The following is a 27,315-nucleotide window of genomic DNA, read 5'->3' as shown; positions in this document are numbered from 1 at the left end:
GCTCTCGTACTTTGATTTTCTGGGCAGTGTGCATTACCGAAATGACTCACAGCCATCACACTGGCTTATAAAAACCACTTTTGTTGGATGTCAATGAGAACTGAAGTTTAAATGAAGTCAGCAGGAATTTCAGAAGGACAACTGTTATAGTTAAAAGAAGGAATGGCTTCCAATAAAAAAAATGTATCACATCCTGTCTCCGGGCTTCATAACTGGCCGGTAAACAAGTGGCTAATGTAAAAGATTGTTTGGCAAGGAGTAGTTAGGATTTACAAGCTGCCCACGCAGATGCCCTTCTCAGTCATTTGGCAGCACTACAGAATGACACATTGTCCATTTTTTATTGTGTAACAATTTTTCTCAGTGTACCTTTACCTTTTCGCAAGGAACACACTGTTTATTCCTCAGCTCATTATGTCCCACTGTTTCTCCTCATTAATCCCTTTTCTTTAGTTTTTTCGGCCCATTAACAAGCCGGTTTTCTTTTGGATCTGGACCCTCTTGCAGTGCAGCAGTCGTAGAATTTAAAGTGCATATTAAAAAAAAAAAAGAGAGAGCTAAAAATCGAATAAATAAATAAATATATCTATGAGGGTATTGCATCGTTAGAAATGCATTTAAAGCATGGCCACTTGCCCTCTGCTTACATGTATGAACTATTCTTGGAACAGATGGATTTACCAGCAGTGGAAGGGGGGGGCTCGTATTTGACCAGACCCCACTCATTAATCAAAACGCTTCCTTCTATTAATCTACACACGTTCAGTAAAAATTGAATCATTAATTATGAATGTGGACCAAAAGATGAAAAATGTTGTAAACCTACAAGGATGGAAAAAAACAGAAAAAGGTTTTATGATATGCATGAAGTTTAACCGCCTCAGAATAACAACAAAAACATCACCCAGTCAGTTTGAGTTCATCTGTTTCAATGCTGGCCCTCACATCTGGAACACAGTGCTATAGCCAAAACTCTGAATGCACGAAGCTCGAGGCCCTTTTTTCTCTAAGCTGAGCTGATTTGAAGCCTTGTCAGATTTAATCAGCGCTCCAGTCATCTCCTGTCTTGATTATGAGGACCACCACTTAACAGTGAACACTCGCCCGCCATGCCGCTAATAAGATATCTGTCTCAGAAATCTGCAGAGATTAGGTGGTGTTTTTTTCTGAAAATCCTCTGACACACTGTAGATGTCATGTGAGCGACCCTCACAGTGACTCAACAAATCACCTTCACTCACTCACAGGGGGTCAGATTCAATCACAGCTGACTCAGTCACATCTAAACAGACATGATGTGATATACTTCAAACATTGTAGCTGCATTATTGTTTTTTTATATCAACAGAACAAGTGGAATGAAGAAGTGGGCACTTAGGGCTCCAGTAGCCTAGTGTTTAGTGTGCACGCCCCATATGCGGAGGCTGTAGTCCTCCAAGCGGGCGGCCCGGGTTCAATTCCACCCTGTGGTTTCTTTCCCGCATATCATTCCCCACTCTCTCTCTCCCAGATTTCTGACTCTGTCCACTGTCCTGTCTCTAAATAAAGGCATAAAAATCCTCAAATATAATCCTTAAAAAATTGATGATGGTGCACCTTTTAGTTTTCTTTTTGCAACATTTAGTTTTCATATAATCTCATGGCCCTAATCATCATCCTAGCATCAGATAAAGAGCTCCTTTATACCACCTGTGTGCACAGCGCCTAATGATAAAAGAGAATGTAAGCAATGAGCTACAAGAGTGCTAAACGGACAAACATCCATACATTGTGTTGGACTCCTTCTCCCGTCATAATGAGTTAACTTCTATTGTTGTTGTTGTTGTTGTTGTTTTTTTCAGACTTGTGTATTTCCTTATCTCAGGACTCTGGAGGTTTTGATGTGATATCGAGTTCAATTTCTGTAGATGTAGAGGAAACCGCTGACATTAACTCATAATCGGAAAAAAAAACAAAAAAAAACGGCATTGTTATCCTGAGATAACGAGATACACAAGTCAAGATCTCAAACAGAAATGTTCTCATTATCACGGGGGGGGGGGGGGGGGGGGATATGGAGTCACATGAAATGTATTCATGCATCTCCGCTTAGGGATTCGGTAACGAGCTAACCAACACAGCAGAGAACTTATCTGCAGACTCTGATGTATTCATCTGGAAGTGAAGGACACTAAATACAGAGCTAAACGGAGAGTAAATATTCAGCGAAAAATCTGTGTGGGTGCCAGGAAACAGAACTCCAGATGAATAATAAAACTGCTTTCTAACGTTTGGACTGATACTAGTCTGCTCACAGAGGTTCATTATTCTGTATTCCTTTAAAGGTCTGGTTATTGATAGTCATTGAAAGATAAGGGCTACATGGTGGTGCAAGAGGTTCCTGGTTTGAATCCCTGTCGTGCAGGAGCCTCTCTGTGTGGAGTTTGCATGTTCTCCCCGTGCATGTGTGGGTTCTCTCCAGGTACTCCGGCTTCCTCCCACAGTCCAAAGACATGCTCGTTAGGTTAACTGTTGACTTTAAAATTGCCCCGTAGGTGTGAATGTGAGTGTGGCTGGTTGTCCGTCTCTATATGTCAGCCCTGTGATTGACTGTAACCCTGCCTCTCGCCCAATGACAGCTGGGATTGGCTCCACCCCCCCCTTCGACCCCAAATGAGAAAAGCTGTAAAGATAATGGATGAGTGGATTCATAGATAATATAGAAACTCTGAAGGGGAACTGAAAACTGTCTATTTCCCAAAACGACAACAATTTCCGTCGATGTAACAAAACTCGACCAAAACCAAACCAGACACCCAAGACTTCAGTTCAGAAATAAGGATAAATAGAGTTAAGGTTATTGGCTATCATGCAGAGACAGTCCAGATAACACAGCTCTTAATTGTAATGGAAAAAGAGTTACATAAAAGACCCCCCCCCCCCCATCCTTCCACCCGCCCAACTACATATAGAAACAGATCAAATTACTTTAGAAATGAATAATTGAGTTGGCTTCAATTCTCTAGTTCCTGATGTTTATTCTATATATTTGAAATATTTTGAAATTTGAAATAAGAAGAAAGATGGATCACATTGTGAGGTTTTAAAATAAGATACTAAAACAAACTTCTGTTGTTTGTTTTTCTTCGTCTTTTGGACACCTAGAAATCAAACCTCCTCCTCCGAGGCGGCACATCTTCCACGGTGACAAATCCATTGTTTGTTCCTGCATTCAAGTTCCAAAGTTGTGTTTGTTTTCTCCGTCTCCCGAAGCTGTTTATTAGAGTTCCTGGACAATTTATTACTTCCGCCCCTTTGTTCTGTTTCCACTGCGTCGCTCCTGTTGTAATAATATTTGAGAAATCTTTCATTTGTTTGATCAGACATTCTGTAGAAGTCCGTGTTTGACTTGTTGGCTAGCAGGAGGAGAGAAAACATAGCCCCTGTGTGGGTTTAATTGCCATGCTGCCTGACACTGCCTCACTTGTTTTTTTCCTCCCGTCTCTTGTAAGAAGTGAGCATAATTGGCTGCACTGTTTGTGGATTCTGACTCGCTCATCGTCTCATAGAAATCATCTCTTTGGTGTGGAGGTGTCCTCTGGGAGCATGGGAGTCAGTGAGTCACCTTTTGCCTGTCTGTGCTTTTCCTTTGTCCTCAGTCATTGTTCATCCGGGTTTATGCAAAAGAGAGAGAGAGAGAGGAGCGGCATGCTGTCGGGTTTGCAAGAGAGGACAGAATTAGGACTGAACCTGGAGTAAGATATGTAAAATGTTCATCCCGTATTGAGTCATACACTAAGAAGGTTAAGGTATCAAGGTGTTTCGACTCGTGCCTGTACCTTTAAGAGAATAAAAAGCACAATAAAGAATAGCCTCCTAATCTACTTTTGATTTTTCAATGACTAAACCTCCTGAGGTGTCCGGAAATTAAAAACCATCACCTTTTTGTTTAATCACTGCATTTCTAGTATCACAGCCACAGATGGCTTATCGAGGCTGCTATCCTGTCCAAACAATGATATATTTAATCTTACTAAGAGGTTAAAACAATCCTCTTTATGAATTAAATATAAGATAAGATAAACCTTTACTCGTCCAACAACGGAGAAGTTCACAGTGAAGAGGAAGGACAGCCGAAGAAGAGCACACTGTGCACACAATTCAATAAAAAGTAAAAATAGTTGAGGAGCGCAAACAGAGCTGAAGTCTGAACACTCACAGTTATAGAGAAAAAAACACACTGTACTGCACACAGTGTGCATACTGTTCAACATGTTACTGTTTAAGTACATTATTGCACATAGTCCAACCATTATCTCTATACCGCTTTTCAACCCCGGGGCCAGTCAATCACAGGGCTGCCATCAAGAGACAGACAACCAGCCACACTCACATTCACACCTACGGGCGATCAGGAGTCAAAGGGTTTAGCTAATGATCGTGTCTGTGGACTGTGGGAGGAAGACGTATTACCCCGGAGAAAAACCCACGCATGCACGGGGAGAACACGCAAACTCCACAGAGAGGAGGAACCTCCTCGCTGTGAGGCAGCAGCGCTCACCACTGCACCACCGTTCACACAGTATCAGAGGATATTTTAACATGGTAGATATTGTAATATGATCATATTGCACGAGAGGTTGGAGAGTATTGCGTCCGGCTCGTTTGTGTTTAGTGATCTAAATATAGCTTGTGATTCCCGTAACATCCATGAATTCAGCTCTCTATGTTTTCAGAGATGACGTACTGGTGAGAGTATTGGGAACAAATGCAAAAAAAAAAGTGAAATAACAAAAAGAAAAAAAATCTGTTTCTGTGCTGTACATGTTCCTACACGATATAAAGTGCTGGAGGACATAGGTACATGCACTGTGTGATACACATGCAGTACTTGCAGCATGCACAGCGATAGAATATATTCAGTGCACAGAGCGTGACCTTCCTCATCCTGAGGTGCAGGCATTTAAATCAAACCTGCCGTTAGTTGAATGTTAAACAGCGTAACTTAATAATCAGACGACAGAGAACTGCATAAACAACACACACAGCAGCTCAGTCTTATATACTCGGAAACACCTTTGTTGAACTTTGAAATTAAAAAAATGTATTTATTGGAACAATGAAATCGATCATCATAGCTCAAATACAAAGAGTGGAAGTGATGTACGACACAGAGTTTTTGGCTTTTGGTTATTTTAAATGTTGTGTTCCTTTTTTTGGGACTTTAAAATGAACGTTGTAATTGAAATAAAACCACAATATGCTACAGATTCAAAAACTATTAACACGATAAACTGAGGTTTTTTAAAACATTTTGTATACCATGTGTTTTTAAAATGAAACAATCTCCAGTATGTCATTGTTCGATTGTAGCCAAAGGGGCCTAAAAACCAGATCTTCAGTCATATCTTTAGCGGAAAGTTGCCTCAAGCGAAAGAAAACCAGCAGAAGTGGTCCTTTCAAATTCAAAGGTCGACAAATACTGACACTTTTCCATTCCTTTTGGGCTCTCAAACAGATACAAAAGTTGTGTTTCTGTCTCCTACAAACAGACAGAGGGCAGAGGAGGTGACACTGTCTAAATTGCACAAATAGATGGGACAATTTTAGACGCTGTGCAGGAGCTGGCTTGCAATTTGTATTCATTAAAAACAAGACATTTTCAGATATTTGGTACAGAGGACTTCTTTTTGTCACTGTGGTGTCAAATCATGTGGCTTTATTGTTTGGTTTTTACTAACATCATATCACGGCTTAAAATTCTGCTATCTAGATAACCGAACAGGATACACATAAATACACATCACCATGCACAAAAAGAGCTCAAAATGAATTCAACTCACTTAACCAGCACTTAAAGGAAAGATAGGAATACATATTTGGGATTCATTGTGGTGTGGCTGGTGATGTTTGTCTGAATTCACAGCCTTTTATGGAGAAAGCTAAATGTCTAAATTCAGATCTCGATGTTGTATGTCACGGTGTCCTTTCCCCATGATTGTAGTTCCTTCTCTCGTCTGGAGATTATGTTGAACCAGATTCTGGGGGACTGTTGATGCATAGCTGCAGGAATCCTCTGGTGGGCTTCAGCAGAATACTTGTATGCAATGGTTTAAAGCTTTGAGAGTATTATATATATTATATATATATATACATACATACATTTGTATATTGAGGTGTAGTAGGGAGAAGTGTTTTAAGTATGAACTCACTGCAGGTTTGTTTGAGCTACATCCATTGAACGAGAAAAGAAGTAAAAAACATTTTCTGACTGTAGTGGCAAAGTCGATGTTCAGTGTTTCTCTGCAGTTCAACAACACTCTGCCATCATCATCACCACCACCACCACCATCATCATCATCATCACCACCACTCTGTTGTGTGGAGATTTTAAAATCCTCCACCCAGGCATTCACTGTGCGGTATAAAAGCACCGAGGCCACTTGTTGCTTGATTCAAACAGAGGGTGCTTCAGTCAAAATAACAAGCAGCCTCCTCCTCCCACACTGATTCACAACGCCAGAGGAGAGAGAAGTGATGCTATAATTTTTTAGATAAAAATGTCGCTCTTTGGAGTAGAGATGCACCGATCCACTTTTTTTTCCCAGTTCTGATCCAATTCTGAAAACATATGAACCCCTCCTGATCCTGATTCAGATGTTTTTATATCACAACTTATAGTGTTATTGTTGTTGTTGGTATGATGTGTAAGGCTACACAAAGCTTTAGTAAACCCAGCATTGCATTGCATTGTGCTGGCTTCACACACAAACAGGAAGCAGCAACAGCTTTCAGGCTTTTCAAATTAAAAGTTTTAAGAGTTGTACTCATGTAGAAAGAGCTGTTCCATCTCGTCTGAACGTCGTCATGGAGACACACTACAGTTCAGTCTGACCCTCTTCAGAGTGAGACTGTGTGAGTGGAGGATTTTTAAAAGTGCCCAAACATCTGTCTTTATCGGTGACGTGGATCTGCGCCGTCAGTCCAATATTTGATATGTAAATATAAGATCAGATCGGTCCCATCTCTACTTTGGAGGACTATACCATGACTACAAAGCAGTCAATGTTTGTTTTCTCCAGCAAGCTAGATCTATGATCTTATGAGGAAAATATGTGCTATTGTGACGAGGTGAACTGTTGCCTGTTTACTTGAATCCTTTGAAAAAAAGCCTCAAGCAGGTCATGCTTGTTTTCCATGACAGTGTTTCAAAGTATCTGAATTTTAAATAATTTAAAAGCTAGAGCCTTTATTCTTCTTGCAGCCAAAGCAAAGACTTCAGTCTTTCATATAAGCACTTCATCGAGGACGAAAATAGGTTACGTTGCACGCTGAAATGTGGTGCAAACGTGCAGCTGGACGGTACGACCGCAATGTAAACACATATATTTGCAATCTTGTTTGTTTTTTTTTGTTGAAGGTTTTTTGGGGGGCTTTTTGTGCCTTTATTGTAGAGATAGGACAGTGGATAGAGTCGGAAAGGGGCCAGAGAGAGAGAGAGAGAGAGAGAGAGAGAGAGGGGAATGACATTCGGGAAAGAAACCACAGGTCGGAATCAAACCCGGGTCGCCCACTTGGATGACTATAGCCTCTGCGATCGTGTTTTAAGTGAGCCATGATAGAATCTTTAATATCTGGAGCTAACATTTTAAAAACTTTTTACTTTTGGTTCAGATGGTTTTATTGGTGCAGATTGTTTGTGTCTACGTTTAGATTTGTTTTGGATCGTTATGTTTTCGTGTTTACTTTGAGAAAAAGCTGATCCAACTTCGCGTCTGATGTCTGTGTCGATATGTCGATACTCACATAAATGTTTATATCTCATTGACTTGCGTAAACGTAGGTTGGGTAGATTTTAGAACGATTAATCATGAGACGATTCTCCAAAGAAATGATTTCACGAAATAAGAAAAAAAACACCAAAAGTAGACACCGACAAACCTTTTCCATTTTCTCCTGGCTGAGTTCAAAGGGTTTCATACTGAATATTGATCAGCAGATTAAAATGCCTGCAGATCTGAGGAGAATAATTTAATCAAGTAAACATTAGCCTGATCCAATTATGAAAAAGCTGTTTCCAGCCCTGCTAGAAGCAAAAAATGAAAAATCTCTTTCTGTATTTCTCTTCAACAATACTTCACTGCCTTTTCTTCCTTCAATCCACTCTCGCTCTCTTCACAGCACAATGAAGCAAAGTGTGCAATAGTTCATTGTATCTAAGCTTTTAGTTTTCAGAATTTGAGAGAGCATTGATGCTCAGCCCGGCCCTCTCTGTCAGAGTTTAGTCAGGTCAGAATTCCTTTAAATTGCCCGTCCTGACCTTAAACTGTCATTATTGAACTGGCTTGAAGTGCTCCACATCTGCCCCTATACCCACAACCTCTACATGTCTAGCAGCTCCGCACTGTTTTTAATGTGGTCCCCTTGCTCAGTTTCTCTGTTTCCATGGATACGGACACAGTGTGTTCGGCATCTCTCGGCATTTGCCTCTCCAAAGGGCAATGTGGACTCTCGATTTCCACCTTGTTTTTTGTGCGGCTGCCTACGTCCGACCGAGGCCGACACAATATCCCCATAATGCATCTTTCTCTCTTTTCACACTGCACGGTGTTTTGTTTTTCCAGGACTAATGAGGCAGGACGGTACAGACACTCAAGTGAACGGTGACACACACAACGGCTGTATGCGACCTGTTTTCCAGGAAATAATACACAGGCAGGCTCTATTTTCAGTACCTTGGACAGAACACGCTGCAACTCAAGAAGTAGCTTTGTAAAGGACGTATAGCTGTGTCCTTCAAAACCTCTCCTTCATTAAGAAATAGCACAAATACATTATATTCCTACTTTCATGGAACATTTCCTCATCACACTTTTTCACTCACAGAACAGTGGGTATGCTCTTAAGTCTGTGTGATTTCTCTAAAAGCAGGTGTACACATCTGTAATTACTGCACGGGCAGGTGGCAGTGAGCCATGAGAGCGTCCCATAACTTTGTGTTGCCTTGGGATTTTAATCTCTGCAACATTAGAAGCTTTTAAATGTTGTATGTTAAAGTCTTTATATGTGATTTTTCACACTTAAATATAATATAAATCAAGTATATCCTCTGAAAATAACTCTGTGAGTCATGACTGTCTACAATGGGTGTAACACCCGAGTCCCACTGTCTGTGATGTTTTCCGAGTCCTATCTTCACTTTGTTTACATCGCCAGGACGGCCGGCTGACTCCTCCCCTCACGTATAAAAGTTGTTTAATTGAGGGACTAGAGAAAAGAAGAATAACATACTGTACTCACTGCTTAACTGTGTTTCTAGATCACGCTCATTTCAGGTAAATTTACATGCAGTGTGAAGATACGAGCAGAATAAAGATCGCTAGCATTAGCATGCTAACACAACAATGCAGCGCAAGTTGTTTTGGTTTCATGCTGGTGCTCAAGGGCGACATCTGCTGGATGAAAAAAATCGCATATAAAGCCTTTAAGGTGCATCTTTCTCTAAAGCATTGCAGAGAAAGCATGTGTTTCTTTTCTGGTTCTTTGGGTAAATTGGCAGTATTTAAAATGATAGAAATGCTAATTTAAGGAATGCAGAAGGGTTAACCAGATAACACCTCCTCACAGGAGCATCAGAAAATGTGTTAATTAACTGGTATAGCACACATCTTATCCTGTTTATGTGATAAAAGTTTGAATCCGACACAAAGATTCCCAGCCCTGCTGACACATACCAGCAAATTTATCTCTCACCATTTATGTCTCCAGAAGAACAATTTTTTAAAAATCCCGGCAGATCTCTGCTCCAGCAAAGTTAAAAAAAAAAGATGTTTAGCTAAATCAACCAGAATCCACAATGACTCACTTATAAGTTTGTTATTTGAAGAATAAGTAAGGTTTATCATATTACAGTTTAAATGGATTCTATCACTTTAAGTGGGGTGATTATATTTCATTAGCTACTCATCTGACACTAATGTCACTAAACCTGCCAACAACATTCAACTCTAAAAGACTACAAAAATATCCCATGATTTATTTCTGCACCTGAATGCCTCCTACATGAACTCTGATACTTTCTACCTGAATTCGCGGTTATGTAATGAACATCTCCGGGTGGGTGTGAAGTAAACAGACTTTCCTCACTTGTCATGCGTGAGGTAAAGCAGGATTATTGTCTCGCTATGAACCCCGTGAACAACCCCCCCCCCCCCCCGGGCGACGGATTGGATTTAGCGTGGCGTTCTCTGTGGGGAATGTAAAAAGTGCACGGTGGAGGATGGACGACGCTCTGGGATGATGAGATGATACACTTCAATCTTCCCCTTCTTTGTGCAGCGTCGCTCAGATTAACACAGCTTCCCAGTGCAAACAATCTGCAGAGGAAAAAAAAAAAAAAAAGAAGACGCTTAATCTCTTCTCTCTTGCAAATGTCAGTGCAATGACAAGATTCCTAAGGATACTTCTTTATTTCTAATCCTCCTCTAAACAATCCCATTTGGAGGATGCTTTTCCCCCCCTGAAAACGAAGATGGACGAGCTAATGAAGCTGAAAAGTGCTGCCACATTGTCGGGGGCCTGAATGCGATCTGCTGCCTCACACGCCTGCTTTTGTTGTATCATTTAAGCGGTGTTGTGCTTTGTCCCCCCTCCTCCTGTCTGTGTAGAACAGTTGACCTTGGCTCACATGCCTCCAGGTGGGATCCCCAGCATACTAATGAGGGTTAGTGCGGAGGAATGCTACGCCATTGCTTTTTCTGTGTGTCAGCTATAGCCTGCCTCTGATCTTCACCACAATTGCCACCTCTGTTTGCTGCAGTTTAGACTGAGGCTTTTGTTTCATTTACTGCACGCGGTGGTGGTGCAGACGCCGGTCTAGACGGGGAAAAACGCTGCTGTGAGAACTTCAAATACAGTTCAAGGAAATAAATAATGTGAATGCTGCTGTGGGCCTCTTTACAGTAGATGAAGTCTGTTTTTGATATGCAGCAGTGTTGTGCTACAGCTGCATCTTATTTCTTTATTTTAGTCAAACTGGAAAGTGATATTTCATGGACGGGTCAGCACTTGGAGCTGCTTGCCGTCTAACAGCTGATTTCTGTTGTGTATTTTTTTGTAATATTCAAAGGCAAAAAAGCTAAAGACCCAGCTCTTTCATGAATACCTACTAACTTAATGATGACGGTCTCCATATTATTGATGATGATGATGGTTGTGACGATGGTTTTTGTTTGATAACGACGACTTATAAGATGGTTTCTATACTGATTAGAGCTCTCAAGAACTGCCCTCAATGTTGTGCTTTGCCTCTGGTCACTTCCTGTCAGCACCTGTGTGTCCAATCAGACTCAAAGCTGATCGTTTGCTCTTACTCACATTGTTCCCTTTTTTCTAGATCCTTGCTTGTGTTGTACTTACTCGCTGATGTACGTCGCTTTGGATAAAAGCGTCTGCTAAGTGAATTGTAGAATTGAATGTGTAGGTGTGACCTGCAGTGTAAAAGTGCTTTGAGTAGTCAGAAGACTAGAAAAGTGCTGTACAAGCTCAAGTCCCTTTACCGTTTAGTATTTGTCCTGTTACATTACCTGCATGCTAACTGGGATCTCTATTAATGTGAAGCTCTGTTTGAACCCACAGTACATGAATCTCTCTGACTCCTCTCCTCTTGTGTCAACAGGGTGTCTGCATCATGACGACGGCCTTTCTGCACTTCTTCTTCTTGGCGTCGTTCTGCTGGGTCCTCACGGAGGCCTGGCAGTCCTACATGGCGGTGACGGGAAAGGTTCGGACCCGGCTCATCCGCAAGCGCTTTCTCTGTCTGGGCTGGGGTGAGTGAGCCTGCAATGTTTCCTGAAACCTCTTCATTATCTCCCATCATGCCTGGCGGCTTCCATTTTTCTCTCAAGGTCTCTGGCCAAGGTGTCTTTCTCAGTAACTGTAGGTCTATTTCCACCCCCCTCCCCCCTCCCCTCTCCCCTCCCCCTGTCCTCATCCTCTCTGTGGGGGCAGCCAAATCTTCATCCTATCAGGGCTCTTTGTTGTGATGCTTTTGTGCACCAGTCAAGCTCTCTGAGGGCCCGGGTAAACGGACTGGCCTTGAGGAAAGAAGGGAGACAGACTGGCGCGGCTCTCTCATAGCAGGCTGCAATGACCTTATGTCTGATAAGGAGGTGGGGGGGCATTTACACTGCAGCAGAATACATTTTATCTAAAGACCCTCAGGTAGAGAGTTCAGGAGAGTGCAATGTTTTGCAAAGGAAGAATATATTGAATTAGAAAAGTCCAGGTGGTTCAGTACCAGCTTCACATTTTCTGAAATCCTTAAAAAGCCAACTTCTGAATCACTTCAGCATCATAATCTCGGCATGTTGCAACATGCATCCAGTGAAATGTATTTCTCATCTATTAGTCAGGGTTGCAAGATTGTTTGGTTTTCTCCTGCCTCCCACGACCGAGTTCCCTCCACTTTAGTATCACCTCACTGGAAAAAATCAACACATACAAGCATGACGATTATGCACCATCATCGGATGAAAAAACAGGCGGTCGAATATCTGTATCAAAATGTAAAAGATTTGAGATTCTTCTTCATTTGATAAATGTCAGTCTGAATGCTCGTCCTGATCGTTCTTCCTTACCGACTACTAGAAATCTCTCCTTTAAAAAAAATCAATTTGATTATGAAAGAGCCCACACTCATTCTTCTTGTTACCTAGCAACAAACAAGGCTCTCTTAGTCATTGCAGTGCCACTGCTTGCTGCAAAAAAAAAAGAAAAAAAACGGACAAAGGCTGTTCCACAATCACATAGATTTCTAAAATACGCCATAACAGGCAGTTTGAGGGTGAATAAAAACAGGCAGTGTCTCGTTGGATGACAATAAAAAATGCATTACATAATATAAAGGCTTTTTCTTTTTTTTACACATGATGACTAGAAAATGAAATCACCCTAATCCTCTGCAGATTACCACCTGTGTTCAAACAAAAAAGCATTTTTCAAAAGTGGTTTCCAGAGCGGTGTGCAGCGCGCGGTAACCTGTTGTCTCTCTCGATGCAGCGACCAGTTTGAAGTGCGGCGTCTCTGGCAGGCGGTGATTCATGACATGCTTGTGTACACTCTGCACTCTTTACCTCCTCGGCGCTGCAGAGAGAGGCACTGGATGGCCACAGGGTCTTTGCCTCATGCCTCCAGGAAACTGATTACATCAATAGCACCTGCCCGCGCTGCTCCGAGAGAGGGGGAAAAGCGTTAATATTCTGAGCACACTGTAGTGAGAACCAGAATCCATTATAGCAATCTATAACGAGGAGCACATACAGTAAAAAAAAAAAAAAAACCCTGTCATGGAAAAGGTGTGGAGGGTGAAGGAATTTCTTCTCTCTTACTGTACGCTGATGAAATTTCACTACCTGCTTCCTCTGGGCTTGCTCGATGCACTGCTGCCATTTTGTCAAAGCAGAGTACAGTCTGCTCTGCCTTCCCTCGCGCGCTTAATGGAACACCGTGGAGTGTGTTGATATTATTGAAATGCATACAGTTGATCATATACTCTCAGATGATTGTGTAGTCTCATGCTGCAGCGTGTAATGGAGTGAATGTAGCTGCACTTTGTGAAATGACTGGATGGCACAGGGGCTGACTTTCCCCTGCAGTGAAGTGGGCTCAGAACTGCTCAAATAACTATTGATTGTTCTCTCTCTTTTTTAAGGATTACCAGCTTTGGTGGTTGCTGTTTCAATGGGATTCACCAAAACAAAAGGCTATGGGACACCCTTGTAGTAAGTCTTTCTTTCCTTCCTCCTTTTTTTTTCATATGTTTGCCTTGTTCAGTATGCTGCACACTGTAGGTTCATGGCAACACTTGACCGTGATGATTAAGAGCGTCTGCAGTGGCTTACTTATCTTAAATAGGGCCATAAACAAAGTCCCCTGAACCCAATCAGATTTCAAAATAGCGCAGCAAGACCCCAATTTGATGTGAGTTGTATCCCTGCTGGATGCCGAGTGCATAAACACTGCTTAAAATCTCTTTAGCATTTTATTATCCTGTGAAACTTTGGAAGCAGAGTTACAGCATATGGCGCTTCTCCCCTGACGATTCGAGGGGGAAAACACAATTGTGTGCTGGTGTGCGCCATTAACTCGGATGTTAATGCCTTGGTGGGAGTTGACTGTTTTTCTCGCTTTCCCCTGCAGCTGTTGGCTGTCTTTGGAGGGTGGGCTCCTGTACGCCTTCGTTGGACCTGCAGCTGCTGTTGTTCTGGTATGTTTCAGGCGTCAGATGTCCAGCTTTAACTTTAATAGGCTTGGAATACAACGGGGGACGTAGATTCAAATCATCAGACGTTCACTCAGCATGTGTTGATCCCTTCATACCACATAACATCTCCACCAATCAGCCGTAACATTGACTGAATATGCAATCTAATGCAACCCAATACAACCATAATCTCTACTTTTACAAAGCTTCTACAGTTTCAGTTTTTCGCTCACATGGTCAAAAAGACGACAGCTCTACTTCATATTTCATAGCTCTACTTCATATTTCATATTGAAGTCGTAGTGGGTGGTGTTGGTGCTCTACTGGAGTGAGGTGTTCCTGATATTTTCTCCCCTCATGTATGTTAAGTTAGTGTGCGAAATATTCACCTTTTAATTTAATTCATTCAATCACACCACCGCTAAAAGAGAATTCAAGGTAGAGTCGTTTTTTATTGGATTGCATTAAATTAGATCACACAAAATTATCTTTAACATACACATCTGTCATTTAGGATTGTTAATGAGTATAATGTGTGTCTTGTGTATGTCAGACACAGACAGGAGTAGGGGTTAAGATCATTTATGTTTGCAGGTGTTTGTTGTTATCTTATGTTCAGGTTCAGGTTTTTTTTTTTTACCTGTAGGTAAAATAGTTCGCAGAGAGAGTCACTAATCTTTAATAACACACAGACGATACATAAAACATACAAAGTGCAAATGCACGGTACACGGGTTAAAGTGTTGAGGTGCATAAAGTCTGCATGTTGTGTTGTTGGTATCATCATGATGGTATGGTTCTTTGTATTGTTATCTTTTAGATTGTTTTCATGAACACCTAAAACCTTTTAAAATAAATACAAACTGTAGTTACAAAAATATATATTAATACACAAAGTTGACATTTGCAGCTTGTTTTCAGGTCCCAAGATGCACTTCAATCAATCAATCAATCAGTCAATCAATAAATAAATAAATCAATAAATCATTGTTGGTATAGCGCCGATTCATAACAAGTGTTATCTCGAGGCGCTTTACAAGAGAGCAGGTTAAAGACCTCACTCATTGGTTAAAGACCTCACTCATTGTTTAAAGACCTCACTCATTGGTTAAAGACCTCACTCATTGGTTAAAGACCTCACTCATTGGTTAAAGACCTCACTCATTGTTTAAAGACCTCACTCATTGTTTAAAGACCTCACTCATTGGTTAAAGACCTCATACATTGGTTAAAGACCTCACTCATTGGTTAAAGACCTCACTCATTGTTTAAAGACCTCACTCATTGTTTAAAGACCTCACTCATTGGTTAAAGACCTCACTCATTGTTTAAAGACCTCACTCATTGGTTAAAGACCTCACTCATTGTTTAAAGACCTCACTCATTGGTTAAAGACCTCACTCATTGTTTAAAGACCTCACTCATTGGTTAAAGACCTCATACATTGGTTAAAGACCTCACTCATTGGTTAAAGACCTCACTCATTGGTTAAAGACCTCACTCATTGTTAGGAAAAATGGGATGGGGGAGAGATGTGATAAGATGCAGGAAGGATTTCTCCTCTCGTTCCTGTTGTCCTCACTTCCTTGCCGTTGAGGTGGCGGTCGCAGCAGGCCGTGCGTTAGTGTAGTTCCATCGATGGTACAGTATCATTATAGTACAACTACAGTGTGTTAAAAGTCCGCTAAACGTTGCTTTGAAAACGGCTAACGAGAGGAACACACTCAATGCTCTCAGAGTCAAAGTAATGAGCGTCCCATCAGGCGATGTTCTCCAGTAATTCCCTTTCATTTACATTAATGGTTCTCCGTGTAGCTCTGAGGTTATAAAGTATTCATTCATTAGATCTGTGCTTAATGTAAAATAGTGCGGTTTTTGAATTCATCTTGTATTTACATTGTTGTACAGAGGGAACGACACAGATTCTGATTATGCAAATCACTTAGTGTGTGTCAGAGGAGCAGAGGACTGCGGGATAAAACATCGTGGGATATTTAATTATCTTAAAGTCTGCTCTGTGACGGGTTGGAAAAAGGAAGTTATTAAAGAAACATCTTCAGTTTGAGCTTCGGATTTCATTCACAACCCTGCAAAGTCCAAATGAACGCTCGCATAAAACGATACTGTAACATCATATTCAAATGATTCACATTAACAGAGCTTGTTGGCTGAAAACTCCCCCCAAATGCATTCCTATGAATACTTAATGAGCTCTTTATCTCAGCTGAAGGGTTTGGAAATAGATCGCAGCCAAACAGACTTTTTCTACCCATGATTCTCCGAGTCCCGCTCATTTTTTTTTTTTTTTTTTTTTGCTGTTAGTGCAGGCGCGGCTAATAATAGGAGAAGGTGCCTTTGAGAAGACAAGTGTTTCTTGTCAAGCCGATTCCTTTTCTTAAGGCCGTTTGCACTGGGCTGAGTATCCAGAGCATGCATGCCTCATGCATTGGCTGAAATGTCAGAGATGAGCAAACAATAGAAGCTAGAGGTCAAAGCTCAGCGCGGCCGCGACATCAGGGAGCACAGCCCCGCGGGATGATGACATTAAGTCATCGGCTACCTTCAGTTTGTTCCGGGGAAAGTCAAGCAGGGGATTAAAGAACATGTGTAACGCTGTTTTCTTTAAATAATCTACATGAAGAAAAGCTTACACTCGCGTCTCTTCTCTTTCAGGTCAACATGGTGATCGGCATTTTGGTGTTTAATAAACTCGTGTCCAGGGATGGCATACTGGACAAGAAGCTGAAGCATCGAGCAGGGTATGACAGCACGTCCTTGTTAGTACCTCCGTTTTTCTTCTTCTTTACATTTTTCTTCTACATGCAAACATATACATGTGCTTTGATTTTTTTGCGTACACACACATGGAGATTTCAGACCTCCCCTTTTTTTTCTCACTGTTTCACTGAAAGGGAAATTAGAGGCATAAACATAAAGAGGTCAGATCTCTCTCGGGAGCGACATAGCTGCTTCCTATTTCTTTGGCAGAATCAGTCCAAGATGAAAATCATTAAAAAAACACACCCACACATTGGCTGCTTCTGCTGCTGCTAACATGACGGGAGAGGAGAGGAGGGGAGGGTTGGGGGGGGGGGGAGGTTTGAAAGGCGGGATAGTGGCTGTTAGCGTTGTTTGTCATGCTGTTGTCTCTTATGTCCCACAGACAGATGAGTGAGCCGCATACAGGATTAACTCTCAAGTGTGCCAAATGTGGTGTTGTATCAACAACTGCTTTATCAGCAACTACAGCTAGCAATGCAATGTAAGTGCCTGTCAGTGTCTCTGAAGCAATAAGACGATGCTACAGGGAGCATGTACAGTGTGTCCACCCCCCTTTAAATATAGACCATCCTGCAGCCCACTGCAGCGTAAACTCATCTTCCTGTTAGACCCACTGTACATGACATCCACACTATAGGAACATACGATCAATACTAGCATGCACATAACAGCTCTGCTTTTGTGGATGTGGATTTTAAAGATGGAGATGTTTCCACTATCTACTCGGCCGTGCTCGCTTTTTATTTCCTGCACACAATCCTTCGCTCCTTCTTTCTCTCAGGGCGTCCCTGTGGAGCTCCTGCGTCGTCCTGCCTCTGCTGGCTTTGACCTGGATGTCGGCGGTGCTCGCCATGACGGACAAGCGCTCCATCCTCTTTCAGATCCTCTTCGCCGTCTTTGACTCTCTGCAGGGTTTTGTCATTGTGATGGTGCACTGTATCCTACGGAGAGAGGTAAGGGGGAGGATTATTGGCTCCTTTTCTTTTTTTTTTTTTTTTTATCTTACTGGGAATATTTCCACCGAGATACAAAATCCCTTTAAACAAGCGAGCGCTGGCCAAGTCGTAGAGAAATTGTGAGAACAAGTGAAACATAAAAGAACAATTGACATACTTATGAAACAGAAATAATGGATAAGCAGTGTTCAGGAACAAGACAAGTGCATTCATTTGAGAGATAATCTGTCTGTAATCCTGTTTCTAAAAAACCTTTATGACATCATCTGGTGAGAGTTGAATCTGTAGCGGAGACGAAGATGAGAGAGCAAAAAACATTCAAAGCACTTTTACCAAACACACTTTGAGAAATTACTTATTTAATGTGTCCAAGGTTATAAAAGGGTTTCCTTTTTTTCATTCATTTTTTTTTATTCTGTTCTGACTTTTCAGTTTAGATGGAACAGTTTTTAAATTCTTTGTCAGTTTAGCTCTGAAATGTGGAAAATATTTTTTTGATTTGAAAGATTAAGTAGTGACAGAAGAACCTTGATAAGAGGTAGGTCATGTAACTAAGCCTTTATAAAGGAAGTGTTCAATTTTCAAGGTTGTATAAGGGAGACAAATCAACCGTCTTTTACAAGCTGCAGTGATTATTCAGAAACCTGAACCAGAGACAAATCCCTACGGAGAATGTTCACTGAATTCAACATTTCTAACAATCCTCTGATGAGATCAAGAACGCGTTTCTGTTTACTGCAAATACAAACTCTCTGTTTAGTGAAACATTGAAGGAGATGATTTCCTGAGTCACGGTGTAATTTCCAGTTAGAAGAAAACCCATGAATGAATGAATGAAGATTTTTATTTTGGCCATTCATGAAAGAATATCAAGAGTCAAAATGTGTGCAAATATTCAACTTCCAGATAAGAGATAAGGCCTTCTATCCACCTAGTGTTTTTCCTCCTGAGCGTTCGCAGCAGCAGGCGGCCGCTTGGAGAAAAAGCTCAGCGCCTAGCGTGCTCCGCCTTTATTCGTGCGCCCACTCCGAGCGCTCAAATTTAAAACCTTTTAACTTTTCAGAAAGGTGCTGTTGACGTCACCAGCGCTCTTCTGTACTCGATGCTCTTTGCTCCGTGTCTGCTGGGGTATAAACATTTTCAATACAAAATATAAAGTAAAAAGCAAGGGAGCAGTGTCGATCATATAGAAGCTGTTGTCGACAGACTGTTGCCATAGAGACAGGACGGACGTGCAGCACTTTTCTGCCAGCGCACAAAAGCTCCCCAGCGCACAGCCAGCGCTTTTCTGCCCTGTAAAAACTCTAGATGGACACGGGGGCTAACACAACTTTACATGTTGACACTGGTCCATTTCACACGATAAACTCCAAATAATCAAAGATCCAAAAAAGGAAGAGGCTGAAACCCAAAGTTTATTTTTGCCTGTCATATACAATCCTTAATATAACCCAGATCATCAGTAATACATCAAATAAAATAACAAAAGCAGAATTTATTGATTAGTTTACATTTCAAGGTTGTTCACAATTTCAGCTCATCACTACGGCTGCTCCATCATCCTCTCATTCCAGTGGACATCATGTAAACACGGTCTCTCCTTGTCTTTAGGTCCAAGATGCTTTCAGATGTCGTCTCAGAAACTGCCAGGACCCAATCAGCGGCGATGCAACAGGAACCTTCCCCAACGGGCATGCTCAGATAATGGTAGGCCCCCGGCCCGCCCTGCAATCTGTAACCATTAGCTCCTCTGTAATTTATGCAAACCCAACGTTCCCCCGGTTATTTATAATACACATTCAAAACCCTCCTTCCTCCCCATTGACCCCCATTTAACTTGTGCTCTTCATGCTCGTTTTTTTTTTTTCTGCTGCTTTTTATTATTCAAATAAATACGGCCTCTAAAACATGAGGCATTGTTTCCCATTGGTTCATCATTTTCCGGGCCACACTTTTTGCAAAGCAGCAATTACATGCGAGGAGGACACTTGGTCCTCTGATAAATGGCATTAGTTCCCTTTGGTTTTCTTAGGCCCCGAGCCCAATCCTTTATTTCTGTTCGATTGAACTTGCTGTCCATGTTTTGCCATGCATCCCCTCTCATTTCCTCTCGCGGGGTAATAGCGGACTGTTCCCTGTCCTGACCTTTGAAATGGGACACCAGTCTCTTCATCTAGGACGACCCCGCCACTGGCACATCATCGCAATGATACGCCATTAGTATTCTAATTCCCCCCTCGGAGTGAAACAGTTTCCACGATAGCACAATGGTGCAAGCGCCCCCCCTTGGTTCAATACAGTCATTAGCAGCTGGCACAAAATACTTCCCCATAATGCTGCAGCTGCATTTTCCTTCCATAGATGTTTTATTGATATATTGTTAGGATAAAACAGAGAAGACAAAAAACGACTGCTTTGCATTTCATTAGGAATGAAAAAGAATAGATTATCGATTCAAATCTTGCCTCATGTTTCTGGAATTTGAACTCGTACAGTATTCATCACAAGAAGTCTTAATCCGACTGTTTGGTCGTCTTTTTCTTCTTCCTACAGACGGACTTTGAGAAAGATGTGGACATCGCCTGCCGATCAGGTAAAGAACAGATGGTGTCTTATTAACAAGCTTCTCCTCTCCTCTCCTTTCATGTAAAAAAAACCAAAAAAAAACCCAAAAGAGGTTAGACAGTAAAAAAATAGCTGAGTTATGTAACAACTCCACGATCCCCACAGGAGCTTTTTCACAGTTACCAAAAAAAAACACCGACTTTCATCTGAGGACAAACCAGTATAAAGAGAGCTTCTGGATATTCTGTTTTATTTGCTGCGATAAAATGTGAATAACAGGTAGAATTTCCTCATCTTCTCATCATGATGGTGCAGTCACACCTCATGATTGGATTTTTTTCATCGACATTTCGATGATAGAATAGCTGCGTAGGTGCTATCTAGCTCATATTGGGAGGATTTTTCTTCCTCAGCTCATGCTAAAGGGAATGTAATATTTCTCCCTGATTTTCTGAATCTGCGGTCTGAGCTCTGGTTAATCGTTGTTAGGTAAGTGCAAGAATTAATAAACCCACTCTGAATAAAATGTTTCTGAAACATGTTCAACAACCAGAAAAAGAACCAAACCGCCCCGTCTTTCTCCAAATCCGTACAAACCAACGAAGACCGCAATCCCTAAATGGATCTGCAGGGAATACCCCAAGCTGGCCATTTATTCAGAGCTCTCAGAAACACAGCTTGTTAGGAAAAGAGAGGAAAAGTCTGTCTGCCCCCCTCTTCTGACCCGAGCTGCTTGATGCTGTGCAGTCGTGTAAAAGCTAGAGTGGACGTCCTCGGAAACAAAAAAGGCCATGCAGAGCAGACAGGTGTCATTCATAAATGATGACCGGGACCCAGACAGACTTTAGAGCTGCACTGAGACCGACATGCACTTAGACGGATGAATCTCCGAGCTCACAGACTCTTAAGTTGGTTGTTTACAAACGGGGATTACAGTCTGACGCAGATGAAAATATTCTGCAGAGTCACCCCGACACCAGAACATCAGTGGAAACTTTGAGGAATCACTCAGCGTGGATACGAGGAGTGTTTCTCCCCCAGTCCACGCTGAGCATTAAGAGACTCAAACAAAAAAAAAGGGAGAGTATTATAGTTTAGTTGTTGTGCTTGTTTGTAATCTCCCTGCGGGCCTTTTTGAGAACAGACAACATAATACCTACTGATTCGAGAGAGAAGGATTCACATGCTCAGCAGGGAGGACAGGCTGTTCTTGTAACCAGAAGGTGTTTCGAAATAGAAAGCTGCTGTTTTCTTGTGCATCACCAAGGTCATCACCAATCACCGACTTAGTATTGGGATTCTGTATATATGCAGAGAGGACCGCGGGGAGCAAATGAAACCTTATTTACAGTTAAACCCTCCAGAGACACCTGTTCCTACTGATGTGCAATGTCACCCTCAAACACTGATCACAGCTCCCATCTTTACTGATTTCCCTCAAAGTCCTCTGAGAATTGCTTCCTATTGATTTGAGGTCCCTTTCTTTTCCTGGTCACACGTTTGATAATCTTGTGACACTTCTTTCATTACTGAGAAATTCCCAACTAATCCCCGTTTGTCAATCTGCCCCGTTAGCGCTCCACAAGGACATGGGCTCCTGTCGCGCCGCCACCATCACCGGCACCCTCTCCCGCATCTCGCTCAACGACGAGGAGGACGAGAAGGTCCCCGAGGGCCTCAACTACTCCACGTTGCCGGGCAACATCATCTCCAAAGTGATCATCCAGCAGCCGTCGGCCCTGCACATGTCGATGGGCGTCGGGGATCTGAAGGAGCAGTGCATGGCCGACGGCGGCGCCGACCTGCGCCGCGCCGTCTACCTGTGCACCGACGACGCCATGCGCCAGAGCGACCACGACATGGGCGGCCACCACGACATGGAGGGCCACCCGGCGCAGGGCCAGATGATGGAGACGGACTACATAGTCATGCCCCGTGCCTCCGCCGCGGCGTTGTCGGGGCAGTGTAACATGCCCACCTTGCTCAAAGAGGACACCAAGATGAACATCACTATGGACACGCTGTCGCACGAGAGGCTGATGCATTACAAGATGAGCCCCGACTTCAACATCAGCCCGTCGGGCTTGGACCACATGAATGTGAACCTGGAGCAGCAGTATCCCAGCGCTCCGGAGCAGATGCAAAACCTGCCCTTTGAACCGCGCACCGCAGTTAAGAACTTCCTCGCCGAGATGGAGGAGAGTGCGGGGCTCTCTCGGAGCGAGACGGGATCTACAATATCCATGAGCTCCTTAGAGGTACATTTTTTTTATAATGTGGATTAAGTTTAGAGAGAACAGAGCTGCAAAAACAACAGAACGTCAGATATAGGATAGGATTATACTGATTGATCACCAGAGGGGAAATTCGGGCATTGCAGCAGCGAGACAGAGAAGGAAGTAATACAAAACTCACAGGATAGATAAGATGAATACAGATAGAAACAACAATACGATGTATATACAAAAGAATATAAATAGCTAAACAATACAGGGCAATTATTAATTATGTGTAGTGGATGGCAAGTTAAAGTGACCAGTGATGACATAAAGTGACTCAAAAAGTTTAGGGTTATGTAAACAGCAGTAAAAGAGTAGTATGATGTGACAGATCATACTATATCAGATCTACTATATATATTCTATATCTGATCAGATATATCAGGCACGTATATAAACGCATGTATCTTTCTCATCTAACGACTTTATGCCTTAATTTTTCACTTCCACAGAGACGAAAGTCGCGATATTCTGATCTGGACTTCGAGGTACGTAACAAAAAGGTTTTCTCTTTATAGCACATGCATCGATCTTTTTTTATTTTATGCAGAGACAGGCCATTTTTTTTTGCAGTTGTGTTTGTCATTTGATTTACTAGTACTTGTTGGTGCCTCTTAAGCTTATTGGAGTTACACAGCCTTGACTCAACATGATTTATTGACCTGCTGTGTAGTTAAGGTAAAAAAGCAAGGCTGTCAACTGACAAACAGGGCAACAGTCCTCATCCACATTTTGTCCTCCCACACATCCCCTACATCCATTAGCTATACCTTGATTTCTTATAATGTATGCTTCTGAAGTCATTTGCACATTTCACGTCTGATTTGACCACCGGTTTCAACAATGATCACATTGGCTTGCAGACACTTTTTGAAATCCCCCTTTTGGCAGGTTTTTTCAGCATTTCCTTTGCATTGTTAAATCGGGCTGTGTGCTGCATATATATTGGACACACTTGCAGAGTAAAGGAAACGCGAGGATTTCTGGCAGCTCTTCTGGCGCGGGGATGCACTTTGTTTTTTTAGCGAAGATGCACACCAACCCCTTCAAATGGAAGATTTGTGCCAAGGTTTGATTGTGAGAGTTTTCCCTTACGCCAACAAAAAAAACTCTAAAAAGAAGCGATTTGTCACCGAAGAGTTATGTTGAATTTAGACACCCCAAATGAAAACCGTAGTCGTATCACACAACTTTAATTATCTCGGTGTTTCCTTTATTCCGGCAGTCCCTTGTATATATATATATATATATATATGCAGACACAAGTAGATCTGTTTCCAACCTGGCCTATACGTAAACTGCAATGACACTAAAGAATTGATCAGAGTTGGAGGGGGTGGAGAAGAAGATGCATTTTTCCATTATTGGCTGTCAATACCAAAGCAAAAAACCCTTGCCATTGCAGAAAGTCATGCACACCAGGAAAAGACACATGGAGCTGTTCCAGGAACTGAATCAGAAATTTCAAACCCTGGACCGATTTCGAGACATACCAAATATGGGCAGCATGGTGAGTAACAGGAAACAAGGGGGGGTGGCGGTCAGGCAATTGAAGAGAGCTAACTTCTTTTAGATATCCGGTGCAGGACACGTTATGTGTGATTGTGCAAATGAGCGGTAATGCAGATAAGTGTTCATGTGGAAGGGGAACTTACTATACATAGTGATCCCTGCCAGCAGCTGGTGCCCCTGAAAAAGCATTTTCTCCACAAGGCCAGTCTCAGGGACCAAAGACTTTTTCTAACCTTTTATTGTTTTTGCAGTAGAGTGCAGCCATTCCAATGCAAGGCCATGAATGCACTTTTATTTACATGCACATTTATCGACTTTAGCAACCCCCATCATTTTTTTCCATTAATGCATGGCAGATGATTTAATCTATCCACAAATATTACCTTAAGTTTGTTATTCTCTTACTGTGTGGGTGAGGGGGCGGGGCTTTTTTTTGTTTGTTTGTTTTTTCTTCCTTTTGTAACCTTGGATCTAGAAGTCAAGTGAATTATGGGGGAAATCCTTTTTGACCTCAAAAAGCCCCACACCGTTCGTCTGTCTCCAAACACCTGACTGGAGCTGCAGCACACACTGGGCATGTCGAGCTCTCACAGACAAGCAGTAGATGTTTTCAGTCCTGAATGAAACAAATAGGAAGTGGGCCGGTGACCAAACACAGCCAGACTTTTTGAGACAATGTCAGGCCACGCAGCAGGTCTTTTTGGCTGCTATAATCCTCTTTCACTCACATTTCAATCACCCCTAGAGCACAATGTAATCTGAGGCCCCGTTGCTTAGTTACCAGTTCAAGTTCCTTTGTATGGAAAGAGATAACTAAAGTACACCCTCACTCCTCCTCCCCCTTTTTCTTTTTTTCCACGACTGAATCTTCTGTAGAGCTGGCTGCAGACATTAGTATCCATTTTACATTCCCTGAATGAGAGCAGCTTCTCGCCCCTTATTTTTCTGTCTGTGGGGCTGTCAATGAGAGCCCATTCAGATGAATGGCTCACACATGACGCCCTTATAGAGCACCAGTTTGTGAGCTCGGGGTGGGGGGAAACATAATTCTGCTCTGACTCCATGATAATAGTGTGAGCATGGTCACATTTAATACACAACCATTATGTTTTGTTATTTGATGCTTTCCACGGCATTAATCCATTATTTTCAATTAGCAACGGGTAGGAATTCATACGAATGCCCTGATGAATGAAGTGACTTTGTAAAGAAATTTACAGTTTAGCTACAGAGGATGTCATGCCACTAATATCGCACCCCGCTGGCCGTGTTCACAGGACAAGGCAATGCCAAACAAGAACCCATGGGAGAGCTACAATCCAGCCTGTGAGTACCAGAATTACGCCACTATGAATGTACTAGAATCTGGCACCAAGGACTCGCTGGAGATGACGCCCGCAGAGTGGGAAAAGTGTGTCAACCTACCCTTAGACGTCCAGGAGGGAGACTTCCAAACGGAGGTCTAGAGGGGGGCGGAGGAAGGAGGAAGAAAAATGCAAAGGAGGAGAAGCAGGAGAAGCAGGAGAAAGGGATGTATTTTGCACTGAATAAAGCAACAGACTTTTCTAACAGCCTTGGCATACATATCTGGATCATACGAGTGTGGCAGGGACATTATGTGCCAATACAATTTAAGGACTGACGAGAGAGGAAAAAAGACGATGAAAAGGGAAAAAAAAAACATCAGTGTTACTTTTTGTATTCTCACTAGTGTACTTAGTGTGGGGCAGCCTGGTGTACAATATTTACCATCATGTGTTTCAAATTTATCCGTTGAGGAATTGGCTGAGGAAAAAAAAGGTAATCTCTCTAGATGAAAAACCTCACAAAGCAAAACGACATGCCATGTGGTCCCAGCTTCATTGGGTCCAGTTTTGATTTCCTAAAAACTGGACCCGGGAGCACAATGTATATATTTATGCAGGTTTTTAAAAAGTTTATAACAGTCTGTTTGGCCATTACTACACTTTTTACTTTATGATATAAAACATGGGAGGCAAAGAGGATTTTTTCTGTCATATTAAAAATGAATGTTTGTCAAGCTACATTCTTCATTGCTTTAAATGCAATAAAGATAATACTCACTTTTATATAAATAATATATTTCACAACTTTAATACTGCAGACTCTGCTTGAAGGATCCCAGCAAGCTCTCTCATCTGCAGCTCTGTATAAAATATTTAAAAACAAAAATGTTGTATGGTGTAAATAAACTTTTGTCTACATATGTTTTACTTGTGCCAATTTATTTTAATGAGAACAAAATGCCAACCTGATCAAAAGTTATAGCGAAAAATGTTAACATTTGAAAAGGAATGTAAATAAAAGAGGAAATATGTTCGTACTGCTTCAGAGGTTGTGTCAAGTTTATGTGCTTTGTTGCTTGTGGAATTCATTACTGTCGATGCTTTTGTTAAGGGACGATATGAAAGCTGGAAAATCTATTAATAGCCTCATGACTGCATGTGATGATTCAGCTTCTGAACGCATGTGAATTGATTTGATTGATTTGATTTCCCGTCATTGTCTCGGTTACATTTAGTACAGTTTGGGGTTTTATTTCTCTGATGCTTAACACGCTCTCCCCTCTGATGATTTGTCGCTCAGTTTAGTCATCTACTCAGTGGCGCTGCTCGTCAACAGGCGAGGCAGGCAACTGCTTTGGGGCCCCAGATCAGTAGGGGGGGGGCCCACTGAGGGCTCACAAACTTAAAGCAGTGGCTGAAAATGTGCAAATTTTGCAATGACTGTAGGAAACCTCCCTAAGGGGACGCCATCTGACAGCACTCACTGTCATCGCCCTGCTAAGCGTCGCCTGCATTTTTGATGCGAAAAACCAAAGTTTGTCAATGAAAGACACCAAAGAAACAGGAAGAGGAATTAGAGAGAAAAGGGAATCAGGAAAAAAGTAAAAGAGGAGTAGGCACCGGGACACTGGCAGACATGATGGTGATGAACGCTGGTTTGGGGGCCCCTCAAT

At 42.1% G+C, this 27,315-nt stretch overlaps 1 protein-coding gene across 9 annotated transcripts in view; it reads left to right on the top strand.

Annotated features, from left to right (window-relative positions):
• adgrb3 (adhesion G protein-coupled receptor B3) overlaps window positions 1–26,687 on the top strand; it is a 146,955-nt gene extending 120,268 nt beyond the window's left edge. For 5 of the 9 annotated variants that reach the window (XM_061039588.1, XM_061039587.1, XM_061039591.1 and 2 more), the window contains 12 exons: window positions 11,657–11,807; window positions 13,691–13,760; window positions 14,179–14,245; window positions 16,916–17,019; window positions 17,406–17,504; window positions 17,805–17,976; window positions 19,591–19,686; window positions 20,533–20,572; window positions 22,120–22,802; window positions 23,276–23,311; window positions 24,229–24,333; window positions 25,613–26,687. In XM_061039588.1, coding sequence (XP_060895571.1) covers window positions 11,657–11,807; window positions 13,691–13,760; window positions 14,179–14,245; window positions 16,916–17,019; window positions 17,406–17,504; window positions 17,805–17,976; window positions 19,591–19,686; window positions 20,533–20,572; window positions 22,120–22,802; window positions 23,276–23,311; window positions 24,229–24,333; window positions 25,613–25,801 — 1,812 coding nt within the window. In that variant the 3' untranslated portion in view covers window positions 25,802–26,687. The remainder of the gene's footprint in view (window positions 1–11,656; window positions 11,808–13,690; window positions 13,761–14,178; window positions 14,246–16,915; window positions 17,020–17,405; window positions 17,505–17,804; window positions 17,977–19,590; window positions 19,687–20,532; window positions 20,573–22,119; window positions 22,803–23,275; window positions 23,312–24,228; window positions 24,334–25,612) is intronic. The other 4 variants (XM_061039589.1, XM_061039593.1, XM_061039590.1 and 1 more) reach the window with 4 other exon arrangements.
• Window positions 26,688–27,315: the final 628 nt, after the last annotated feature.

This window comes from Labrus mixtus, chromosome 6 (assembly GCF_963584025.1).
Source record: "Labrus mixtus chromosome 6, fLabMix1.1, whole genome shotgun sequence".
In the NCBI taxonomy this organism is placed as follows: Eukaryota; Metazoa; Chordata; class Actinopteri; order Labriformes; family Labridae; genus Labrus; species Labrus mixtus.
The sequence above is the reverse complement of the archived record's forward strand: the minus strand, read 5'-3'. Positions and strand labels throughout refer to the sequence as shown.